The 13,198-nt window shown below is 34.3% G+C and overlaps 1 protein-coding gene across 10 annotated transcripts in view; it reads left to right on the forward strand.

The window, feature by feature from the left end:
- Positions 1–13,198, forward strand: part of CACNA2D1 (calcium voltage-gated channel auxiliary subunit alpha2delta 1) — a 518,973-nt gene that overhangs the window by 483,857 nt on the left and 21,918 nt on the right. For 8 of the 10 annotated variants that reach the window (XM_055283394.1, XM_055283393.2, XM_055283395.1 and 5 more), the window contains 4 exons: positions 984–1,039; positions 1,396–1,525; positions 3,525–3,634; positions 3,986–4,068. In XM_055283394.1, coding sequence (XP_055139369.1) covers positions 984–1,039; positions 1,396–1,525; positions 3,525–3,634; positions 3,986–4,068 — 379 coding nt within the window. Of the gene's footprint in view, positions 1–983; positions 1,040–1,395; positions 1,526–3,524; positions 3,635–3,985; positions 4,069–5,753; positions 5,899–13,198 lie in introns of those variants that run through there. The other 2 variants (XM_063642074.1, XM_063642075.1) reach the window with 1 other exon arrangement.

Below are 13,198 nucleotides of genomic sequence, written 5' to 3' on the forward strand. Positions count from 1 at the left end.
GGCACTGTGGAAAGTCTGGAAGATCACATTTCTCATTGTTTAGTTGTAACTAAACCTCCTGTTACGTCTGGGATCCAAGATCTCCCTCTTCCCTCTCTCCCTTTAATCTTTTTTTTTTTTTGTATCATCACACTGTATTGTTAGCCCTATTCCATGTAGGTTAATGTACAATATTCATTTGATGTTGAGGTTTGCCCAGCTAAAATTAAGTGATTATATCATTAAAGCAGCAAAGAAGATTTTAAGATTTTAAAATTTTGAGTTTTTAAAAGATTTAGAAAATTCTGTTTTATTCTGAAAAATGGTATTTTCTGATGTGATTTTATATATTAATTTCAGTAAGCTTTTAAAATTTCATCATGACCTTGAAATACTTGTCTTTATCCTATATCCCCTCCCACCCCCACTTTTTTTAAACTAAATTCAGTTCTAGAAATTTGGCTCAGTTGTCAGTTACTGTAAAACTGAAATGTGCTGTATCTCTCTATATAATATGTATATTTTGTTTCATGAAAGTTACATTACATATTTACAAATATATTCTATATTACAAAGTAAATAGTTAACAAATTCAAACCCATGGTATAAACAGCGTCGTTTCTTTGTTTGGGGGCGGGGGGAACCCAAAAAACAAATGGTTTTAAAAGCTAAAGTAAGGAGGCATAATGAATGTGAAAACCTACGCGCTGAAACAGACATTCCCCCTCTTAGAGTGAACACTTCTGTTTGATAACATTGCCTGTTAGGTTTCTTCACACATTGTGTCCCACTTGATCCTGAACAAGATCTGAACACTTCTGATTTCATGACTTCTTTTACACATTACAAAAAGGTTACAATGTGTTACATAATTTTAAAAATACTTAAATAAAAAACTCCAAGACTTTCCTTCCCGAAAAGATAAACAGTATTTATGTGTATGTGTACATGTAAAAACACATTTTTTCCCTAGATTTTTATTTTTTTTTATTTGAAAAATTCAGGTCTATTCTACAGCAGTTTCTCTTGAGTTTGACCTTTCCACGACTCCTTGAGGCAGGTATGTAAATGCTCAGACCTTGTCATTGCCATAACAATAAAAATTTTCTTTTGGGATGTGCTTGAAGTTCAACAAATTCAGAGAATATTTGTGTGAGAAAGAGAAAACAGATCACCCATCTCATAATGGCTTGATCTCATAGCCATCTTGTATTTGAATTCATTTATTCTATTGATATCAGGCATCTATTACGGGCTGCCACGATATTACACAGCAGTAAAGAAGCCAGTCGAGGTGTCCTGGTCTTACACGTTTATTTTGCTCTGTGAGAAGAAGACTCCAGGGAAGTGACTACAGAGGCCCCTCCTAATGGTGTTCTTTGTTTTCACCCCGCCCCCCACCCCACCCCACCCCAGTTGAGATGGAAGATGATGACTTCACGGCCTCCCTGTCCAAGCAGAGCTGCATCACTGAACAAACCCAGTATTTCTTCGATAACGATAGTAAATCATTCAGCGGTGTATTAGACTGTGGAAACTGTTCCAGGTAATTTATTTCTGGAGTAGTCCTATTTCATTAAGAAGTTGTATATATACTGTTATAATCATTACAGAAAAAAACTGAAAATTGTGTTGGAGTCAGAGATGTAACTTTTTTAAGTTGAAAATGTCAGAGATCTTTAGTTTCTCTGTAAGCTTTTAAAATTTATAATTTTTAAAATTCTAGCTTTGATAAGCTGTTATTTCTTCAACTATAATAATAATTACATGATCAAGATAATTCCTTTCTCTTTAGGCAGAACATAGAGAAATTTGATTATATTTTAACTGTTTTTCCTAAAATAACCCATATTAAAAATTTCTAATATAAAGTTATTAAATATATTAGTAATTCTAAATAATTCTAAGCCAAATATTTATTTTTCTATATGGTAACTGAACAGATTTACAAAAAAAAAAGTGTTGTTTTGTTTTTACTTCTAGTCTTCTCTGACTTGAAGAACTGAATGTGGTCTTTATTTGAATTTGAAGGAACTGGGGAAAAAAATACAGTTTTTTTAGGTCATGGTTAATGTCAGTCAGTATCCATAAAATATCTTTTAAAAAGAGATGGAGAATTTAATTTTGTTGTAATGAGGACAGAGGAGAAAGGCGAGATGGGGATTTTGAGGGGAAAGTAATAATTAATGTGACAGGTTTCCTGAGAAGAGAGCAGCAAGTCACAGCTTACAAAGCACAGAGTAGAGACACTTTGTTTTTAGAGGTGGAGGGCAGATTATTCTAGAAGAAATGTTACCATAGCGGAAGAAGAAATAGGAGGAGTTGAGGTAATCTGAGATTATGAAAGTGCCAGAATAGTTAAAAAAAAAAAAATTTTGCAAGAGGGGCTAAGCAACCTATCATGAATTTTTAGTAGACGTGGTGAGTATGTTTTCTTTCTTTCTTTAGCAATCCTCTATGTCCAAGGAGGAGGTAGAGTATATAAAAAGGAGAGGAAAGGGAAGGAGGAGTCAAGCATGAACTCACAAAAAAGCAGATTATCTTGTTTAGAGGAGATTAGCATATCAGGCTATGGACTTCAGGAAATGGGACTGTGGCATGTTTATTGGATACATCAGAGTTTCACAGTCATTGGCCTTTTATTAATTGACATCCAGCAAGAGCAATGTGTGCTTAAAGAAGTAAGTTAAATTGTAAAGTGAAGGTCAATATAACCAGGACATTAAATTGAATCATACTTTCCTTTTGATTTGCTTTATGGAAATCAAAGCTTAACAGGGTTTTCTGCAAAATGTATAATGATAAAGAAATTACTTTTTTAGTGATATATTTACATTTTTTATGTTGGTTACTAAAGTAAGAGCAGCTTAAGGTGTGGACAAAACAGGGGATGGAATTCAAAACCCTTGATTCTGTCCATGTCTGTGTTGTCCAATGCAGTAGTTACCACCCATAGGTGGCTATTGAAATTTCAATTACAGCTAAATTAATTAGAATTAAAATTTTGTGCCTGTCACACTTGTCACATTTTAAGTGCCCAATACCCTTGAATGGCTAGTATTTACCATATTGGACAGTGCAAACAACTTTTCCATCTTCACAGAAAGTTTGCTTAATAGCACTGTTCCAGAATTTTCTCCGCCCTTAGGTTGGGCAAGATGCCTAGACATTTTTGTATTCCCTGTTGTGTTATCTGTAAAATAAGGCAACTTTGGCATAAGTATCACAATTCTTTGTATGTGTAAAGAAAAACTTTTTTCTATGTGCATCAACAACTAAATAGTGCTTATTTTGCAATGAGGACTAGTACTTTAAAATGGTCACACATAAAACATAAATTGCAATTTTTATATTCATTTGACGTAGGTAATACGTTCACACTAATAAATGAAACATTTTTTTCTTCTAAAATCATACTGCTATTGTGCTGGGAATGGTTTATGTTTCAAATGTCATATTTTCTCTTTAATATGTAAGATTCTGAAAGATTTCTATTTATTTTGGAAAAGATACTCATTTTCTGTGATACCATATTTATTTTGCAGAATCTTTCATGGAGAAAAGCTTATGAACACCAACTTAATATTCATAATGGTTGAGAGCAAAGGGACATGTCCATGTGACACACGACTGCTCATACAGGCGGAGCAGACTTGTATCCTTTGACATCAGAAAGGAAAACCATCTTAATGCATTTTGAATCTTGTCACATTGTTTATGCTCACAAAGAGAAAACTATTAGACTACTCTGATCACCTCGCAAAGGCAGAATTGATTCCTCACTCAAAATTTGGTTGGAATGTCAAGAATAATTATGCTACACATGCCCCAGAAAAGGATAATTCACAATTTAGTTCTTTAAATTCCTATGTACTTGAATTGTGTCGGATGAGAGTAATGATATATAAGTTATCTCTTACATGTTTGGAGAAATACATTGCATTGTATTTATGTTTAATCATGTGAAAAAAAACAACATTAGACTCCTTAACAAGTCTCTTTTTAGCTGATGGTCCAAATCCTTGTGACATGGTTAAGCAACCCAGATACCGAAAAGGGCCTGATGTCTGCTTTGATAACAATGTCTTGGTAAGATCACACTTCTACTGGATTAAAATACTATAAATTAATGGTCACTGTCCATAAGAATTCAAGGAGACAGATTGCAATTTTAACTCAAACATAATGTCTTAACCATAGTTTTTCTCGTTAACATGACATACTTGCTGGTAGATTTTTTTCATTTCAGTCGTTTTCATGGTTAGCATAAACTTAACAGTTGCTTCTTTTATATGTCCTTCCCACAGAAATTGTGCTTTCAAACACAATTGCAATCAATTTAACTCACAGTAAATGTTAAATTTGTTGCCTCCATTTATATTCCAATCCTGAAGATATAAAAGTTAATTTTATTATATTTTTGTTAGTTATATTTGTCTTCAGTGAATTGAAAAACCTGTTATACAGCCATTGTCTTATTATTATAGAGTTCTAGTTTCTTTTGGATGGTTTCTGATTCTATCGCATATTAGACTTGTATTATTTCCTTTAATTGTACTAATTTCTTTTTCTAGTGTTTGAAATTAGACCAGGTCAATTACATAGGGCTTGATAAAATATTACAAATCATATTTAATATATGTCACCTAAAGATGGCTTACTACTTTTCCTATAGTTCAGCTATCTTTCCCCAATAAATACTATTCTGACTTACTGTGTATTGATTATATACAAGGTAGGGAATACGTCATCAGTATGTACTACATTAGCTTTATGCTTTTAAAATTCTTAAGAAATATTAATCTATTCTCAAAGATGAAGTCTACATAAAAATCTCTGTCTACCTCTTTTTAACTAATTTTAAATACAATACTTCCCAATTCTGATTCTTCAATGTGTGCCACTGCATGAAGTGGCTTGCACACATCAATGAGCATCCAAACTTGTAAAGCATTATCTCATAAATTGTTCGAGTTATTTAGGTTTACCTACTCAAATACATAGCTGCATTTGTCCCAGAAAGGACAAAACATTTTCACAGATAATATTATGCAATTAGATAATATAAATTAAAAATAGAGCAAAGAAGTAATAAAATCAGTGATGGGGACTAAAAATGCAAGATGTATTAGCCAGTCAATCCCAGTTATCTCTCTCTGTGAGGGATTATTGATCCTTGCTAGGGAGAGTAATTCAACATTGCAACTAAGAGTTTTCTTTTTTAAAATATATAAAGTCCAGATAGGCGGACTCCTGTTATTCTGTCTACTACACCTTCAGCAGGTTGCCCATGTAAAATTTCCCAAAGAATGTTTTATGAAGGGCCAAGGATCATGTCACTCATTAGAGAAACTTCGCTCATCAACTATTCGTCACCAGTTTTTTGACAGTAGGAATATTAAATTCAGATGAACTTGAAAAATGACATAAAAACCCTATTGCCCAAAATATTATTCTAGGAGGCTATATCTTATGATCAAGGCATTAAAAAGATTTGATTAAGACAAAAATGTTCAGCAATTGAAGCTCCCATAAATGGGTTGTGTGTGAAAGTACAACTGTTGCTCAGTAGCTTGGTGTGCTAATAATATCTTGTGTTTATTTAGCAGTGGAGTTATTTTGGTAATGCTTATTTGCAATGGTCACTGTGAATCTGCTCTGGATGGAGACTCACGTTAACTGCCAGCAAATTGCATGAAATCTCATCTTGTATGTCTTCTTTTCTGTGTTTTCTTTCCTTTTCCTATACTTGCTACTTTGCCCGTTATTAATAGGATCAACTTAAATGCACAACGAGTCGTGCCTGTACCATGATGTCAGCTCCTATCTTCATTTTACTGCAAGTTTTCATGTGGTGTGGATGGTCAGTCACTTTCTCTAATTTTCCTTTGTTTTTGGCTTGAAATTGTAGAAAATCACCCATATTCCTAAATCTGCAATATTAATGTTCCTGAAACCAGGTTATTAAAATCTCAGGACCAATGTTGTTGTTTTGTAAATAGCTGATTTCAAATGGCATGTAAATTTCTAATCCTAAATGAAACATATTCGATATTTATGTAAAAAATCATTGTCATTGCAGAGACAGATATACATGCTTCATGGTATTTTATGAGAACTACCTAATGACAATTTTTAGAGGTGGTTATCTCTATTTATTTACAAAAGATGCTAACACAAATTTAATGCACTCTTTCAATTCCTTTCAGATTTTTCTACTTTTTAAAATAAATCTAACTTAAATAACTTTAGATTTTTACTCTCAAAATATTCTTATTGAAATATTTTAGAATAAGTGCTTCCAGTTTCTAAGTTCATTTTATTTTATTATATTATCTAGCCCAAATTATTAATTAACCTTTTAAGAAATTTCTGAGTTCTATATTCAATACTACTAAACAGATGTTTTGGGGCTTGGATTTGCATTTAGTTCTTTATTTACTGTTTTGCAATTTCTTTTCTAATGCTCTGGAATCATCATGATTGTGTTACTAGAGCATACACTTTTGTTGTTTGTCATTGGTTTCCAGGTAGTCATTGATTAGGAAGCCACTAGATGGAGATGTGGCCGTTACTATGATTGGAGTGAGTTCACAGGCAGGGGTGATAGAGGGTGGGGAGTAGAATAGCAGAGGGAGTCTCAGAAAATAACCACAAATCTTCTGGGATAATAAAAGAATGGTTTTCATGGCAAAAGACTCCAAAGTAAGGAAACGTTGCTTTAATATCTTCATATACATATTTTAAAAATTGATATATAGGCAACTATTTGAAATATTATTGATTCCTTAAAGTTCATAGGTAGTCAGCCATTACACAAGAAAAGTGTAATCAAATTATGTTTCTATAATTGTGCTTATTTTCCCTTTTGATTCAAAAGCTTACTTCTGTCAATCATAGAATTTTTAGATAAGAATTTTTAGATAAGATTTATAGGTTATCAATTACACTAAAAAATATCTAAGTATTGCTCTTGAGTAGGCCAGCTCTCTTTTTACCTTTCTCTTAAAAACCTATAGCAACGGCTGGGCGCAGTGGTTCAAGCCTATAATCCCAGCACTTTGGGAAACCGAGGTGGGTGCATCACCTGAGGTCAGGAGTTCGAGACCAGCCTGGGCAACCTGGTGAAACCCCATCTCTACTAAAATACAAAAATTAGCCGGGCATGGTGGTCCCAGCTATGCCAGAGGCTGGAGAATTGCTTGAGCCTAGGAGGTGGAAGTTGCAGTGAGCTGAGATCATGCCACTGCACTCCAGCCTAGATCACAGAGCTAGACTCCATTTCCAAAATATATGTGTGTGTGTGTGTGTATATATATAGCAACAGTGAATTAAAAATTTTTTTAACCTAAGGATCCCCCCCCACCAAAATAACATTTTCCTATTATGATACTTCCTTTGAACCATAATTATAAACCTATCATGGCAATAATTATATATCACCATGGACTCAACTAGGATATTTATGTATCAGATAATATGCGTTATAAATTGTGTTTGCATGAAATTATTTCTCAATGGACAATTATTGACTTGCTTTACTTCTTTGATTAATAAATGTTAGCTTTTTCATTTGCTAATCTTTTGTACTTGTGTGTGACTTAAGTCTTCATAAAGCTTGTATCAAAAACTCTTGAACACTTGAGTTTTGATGAAGTCCTCATGGTATGGAGCTTCATAATTGTGGAAGTATAATCTATATCCTTCAAAAGAAAACATTTGAGATTCCTTTATATAATACACAATATCGATGATGTATATTTTACATTAACAAGATATGCTTTCAGTATTTAAAAACACAGTTATCAGTATAGAACAGTGAATCCACTTAGTGCTATTTGAATGTTGATATAATGATATCAAAGGAAGTATTATTTTCTCTGAAACAATTAAGTTGAAAAAAATCCTTACAAAAAATACTGAAATGTTAGTTGGCAGTTGTTTCCCACATTAAGGACCATAAAGGTTATGGTCTATGCTCCAATATAGTCTGGCTAAAACTAGCAATTTCTGTTGGATTAGGTTCTGCTCACAAGCAAGGTAGAATGGTAGTGTAATCTCCAAAGCCTACCAAGGAGCCCTTATACCCTGTAAAGTCCAGAAGGATATAGATTATACATAAACAGTTGTGAAGCTCCATACCATGAGGACTTCATCAGAACTCAAGTGTTCAAACAGGACTTTTTGATAACAAGCTTTATGAAGACTCAAGTACAAAAGCAAATGAAAAAGCTAACATTTATTAATCAAAGAAGTAAAGCAAGCCAATTCTGTCCATTGAGAAATTTATTATTTTATGCAAACCCAATTTATAAAGCATATTATTGGGTACATAATCTGTCTACGTTTAAAGAGTTGAATAAATATACTGCCTATCTCACGAGTTAATGTGTAAGAGTGTTAAGGTGACATGTAGGAGAACAAATTATTTGCTAGGGGCATTATTCCTATTATTATGCAATATCTACATGCCTAAAAATTTTTAAATATAGATTTTCTTCAAAGTTGCTGGTGGTAACTTTAGTACAGACTTACCTGAATTCAAAAGTTAGTCCATGATTTGATGGCTGTCTTCACCAGCGATGGGCATTTTGAAGGAAATTAAATGATGGCTATAATTCAGAAAAAAAGATTAAAAACCTTTTAGCCAAATGACCAGAACATTTTCTTTTGAAAAATGTATTTATTTCTAAATTTAATAAATTAAAAATTATTAAGCTTGTACTGTATGCAATTAATTGTCTCAGGTTCTGAATGGGGAAAGAAAGGCAGAGTAAGAGTTTAGCAACAGTAACTTCCAAAGATTCTAGCCACTGGTAACGCATGCTGTATAAAGAAAACTTTGGGGCAAAAACCATATGAATTTTACTATGGTTTAGATTTTTTAAAGAGTAATGAGAAAGAAAGGAATAAATAATTCTCAGTTGATATCTTTAATAACACAATCTTTTTTTTTTTTTTTTTCTTTTTTTTTTGAGACGGAGTCTCACTGTCGCCCAGGCTGGAGTGCAGTGGCGCAATCTCGGCTCACTGCAAGCTCCACCTCCCGGGTTCACGCCATTCTCCTGCCTCAGCCTCTCCGAGTAGCTGGGACTACAGGCGCCCGCCACCACGCCCGGCTAATTTTTTGTATTTTTAGTAGAGACAGGGTTTCACCATGGTCTCGATCTCCTGACCTCATGATCCGCCCGCCTTGGCCTCCCAAAGTGCTGGGATTACAAGCGTGAGCCACCGCGCCCGGCCAATAACACAATCTTTTAAGAGAGGTTCCCCTATAAGTCTAATAAAATTAGTTTTATCATATTTTAAAATAAATTTATGTATAATATTGGCACCTCATTCTTTTTCCATTTTAATGTTCTAAACTGAAAGTACCAATCTGTTATTTTCTACTTAAATAATCGTTTAAAAATCAGACCGATTTACTATATCTGGTCATGGTGTCAGTGGGATTTTAGTCTCTGTAGGACAGAGATAATGCTGAGTCGCTCCTACATCAGTGCATTTGTGATTTAGAATGTATCCCATAATAAGACTTGAAATGATTCTATGAAATACATTACATGGAGTTGCACCATGCAAAATGCATGGGAAGACATGATCAGGAAACTTAAAAGGCACATTTTTCAGGGTGAATTGACATGCAGACCACAGGGAGCCCAAATAACTTATCTAAACTACCACCTCCCAAATAGAAACAGACATATCTCATCATCACACAGAGGAAATGAAACAAAAATATATATATAAAAATAAAAACACTGAAATAAGGGCCAAAGAGAATATTTTTCTTTCCATAACACATTTGTAGAGTATAAAGATGACAAAATATATTCTTAATACACAAATGGGTCTTGTTTTGTGGCAATTTTTATTCAAATTAACAATTAATCATAACTGGGGAGTACTCCTGGTTAAGTGACAATGACTTCTTTAAGTTAATACCTCATAGCGTTTCTAACCAGTCAATGTGTGCTGCTTTATTGAGTACCTACTATTCATTTATCAAATCGTTGCTATGTATCTAGCCACTCTTCTGTGTATGAAATACATTTATATAAAGTATTTGTTTTATTTTAAATCTGATATTCAGTTATTACTGGCACCCTGTTTTTTATCTGTTTACCCTACCTGGAGAGAAAAGCATCTGAACAAAAAGAACAAATGCAAAGGCAGTAAACAGCTTGGCCTGTTGCAGAGAAAGCCAGTGTTATTGAAGCAGAGTGAGTAGGTGGGAGAGGAGAAGGTGGAAAGATGAGACAGCCAGGCTCCAGACCTCATAAGGCTTTGTAGACCTTAGTAAAGAATGTAGATTTTGCTCTCAGAATGATGAGAAATGTCGAGCAGGGAGTGAAAGAATGTGTGGTGTTAAGAAGACTGCTTTTTGGAGAAGCGTTTGTAAAAGGGCAGAGTAGAAGCCATGGGACAAGTGAGGCAGCTTTTGCAAAAGTGGAAGCAAGAAGTAATGGTGACTTGGACCTGCAGTAGTGACAAGCAGTAAGTTTGGGGATGTATTTTGAAGCTAGAGTTAGAGGATGGATTCCCAGCTGAAACCCCCACTCTGCAAAAAATATAAAAAATTAGACAGGTGTGGTGGTGCACACTTATACTTCCAGCTACTCAGGAGGCTGAGGTGGGAGGAGGTCAAGATCATGCCATTGCACTCCAGCCTGAGTAACAGAGTGAGACTTGTAGTCTTTGGCCTTATCTACTACTCTAAAAGTGCTATTTACTGATACCAGAAGAATTATATTAGGGGCAAGTCAAGTTTGAAATCCCTATGAGACATACAAGAGGAGAAAGTAGAGATCAATGAATGCAGAGACCAGAGGAGAATACAGGATTGAACATATAAAAGAGTGAGTTATTAGGAAATGGATGAAATTAAAGCCATAGAACTGGGGATTAGATCATCTAGGAACAAAGTGTAAAGGAAGAAGAAAGGAGAGAGAAGTAACACCTGGAAAAGTCTAACATTTTAGAGAGCAAGAAAGAAAGGAGGTCAAGCCAAGGAGAGATACACAAACAAGTTTCAAGAAAAACCAGAAGAGTGCATTAGCCAAAGACACATAACGTATTTCAAGGAGATGATGTCATATATTTGTCAAATGCTTCTGAAAGGTCAAATAGGATAAAGACTAAGAATTGATTATTTTATGATTCTATTTAGATTTGGGATGTAAATTGATTGAAACCAAATGTTTTTTCATAGATTCTTTTCTCTCAGCTTTCTCTTATTTTTTTTTTTTTTTTTTTTTTGAGACGGAGTCTCGCTCTGTTGCCCAGGCTGGAGTGCAGTGGCGCAATCTCAGCTCATTGCAAGCTCCGCCTCCCGGGTTCACGCCATTCTCCTGCTTCAGCCTCTCCGAGTAGCTGGGACTACAGGCGCCTGCCACCACGCCTCACTAATTTTTTGTATTTTTAGTAGAGACGGGGTTTCACCGTGGTCTCGATCTCCTGACCTCGTGATCCGCCCGCCTCGGCCTCCCAAAGTGCTGGGATTACAAGCGTGAGCCACCGCGCCCGGCCTCTTTCTTCTTAACAAAATAGTTCTGCTGCCTTAAAATACAATAAGGAAATAATTTTATTTACTATGTGGCAGCACTGTATTAAATCCTGGTGAACAAAAAGAGCCAACGTTCTCATTCTTTGGGAGCTTAGAATCTTTGTAAAATTATCCTGAAAGAAAGTTATTCAACCTATTATTTCGATTCTTAGAACATCTACCTTGGATTAGCAGATTCTTTAAAGATGTTTAAATATATGGTCTTTCAAATAATCCCATCAGAAAGTGGGCAAAAAACATGAATAGACAATTCTCAAAAAATGATATACAAATGGCCAAAGCATATGAAAAATTGCTCAACATCACTAATTATCAGGGAAATGCATGTTAAAACCACAATGTGATACCACCTTACTCCTGCACGAATGGCCATAATAAAAAAATAATGGATGTGGTAAAAAAAAAAAAAACAAAAAAAAAAACCCACTTTGTATACTGCTGGTGGGAATGTAAGCTAATAAATACAACCAGCATGGAAGACAGTATGGTGATTCCTTAAAGAACGAAAAGTAGAACTACCATTTGATCCAGCAGTCCCACTGCTGTGTATCTGCCCTGAGGAAAACAAGTCATTTTATGAAAAAGACACTTGCACATGCATGTTTATAGCAGCACAATTCAAAATTGCAAAAATGTGGAACCAACCTAAATGTCCATCAACCAATGAGTAAAGGAAATGTGGTATATATACAACATGGAATGCACCTCACCCATAAAAAGGAATGAAATAATGGCATTTGCAGCAATCTAGATGGAGTTGGAGACCATTTTTCTAAGTGAAGTAACTCATGAGTGGAAAACCAAATAGTGTATGTATGTTCACACTTCTAAGTGGGAGCTAAGCTATGAGGATGCAGAGGCGTAAGAATGATATAATGGACTTTGAGGACTCGGGAGGAATGGGGGTAAGGGATAAAATACTACGTACATTGTACACTGCTTGGGTGACAGGTGCACCAAAATCTCAGAAATCACCACTAAAGAGTTATCCATGTAACCAAAACCACCTGTTCCCCAAAATCTATTGAAATAAAATTTAAAAATAATAATATGAGGTTTTTAAAAATGAAATTCACTAAGTTAAAAGGAATTAAAGGATGTGGAAAATATTATCAAATATAGAACCTAGGAATAAAAGATACTTTTGCATTAAGGGAACTAAATGAGCTACCACTGGACTGTGGGGAGTTAATGTGAGTATATTCATTCTCATATTTCTTGGTTGTCTCAAGGCAAATCTCTTACTAGCTTAGCTCTTTATCTTGGATATATATTTTCAAAGCAAAATCCTATATGTGTCCAAATAATGTATTTGAATCGATGGTTCAAATACATTATTCTTCATTTTACTTTAATTCTTGATGAAGGTCCAGATGCTATGATTGCACTCTATGTTGAACCTTATAAATTGTATAAGAAATATGAGAAATGGAAATGTATTTATTTTACCAGTCCCCAACTTTTCTATATGGAGCATAGTTGCTAAAATCATAATTCTTGGGAATTATAAAACCTACTGTTAAATTTTACATTTATTTCTTGTATTTATAAATATATAGGATTTTTGATACTATGAAAGCTTTTTCTTTAAAATTAGTATATTATTCAAACAGCATTTATTATTTTCTTTCATAATCATCAAAATCTACAACT

This window comes from Symphalangus syndactylus, chromosome 6 (genome assembly GCF_028878055.3).
Source record: "Symphalangus syndactylus isolate Jambi chromosome 6, NHGRI_mSymSyn1-v2.1_pri, whole genome shotgun sequence".
Classification (NCBI taxonomy): domain Eukaryota; kingdom Metazoa; phylum Chordata; class Mammalia; order Primates; family Hylobatidae; genus Symphalangus; species Symphalangus syndactylus.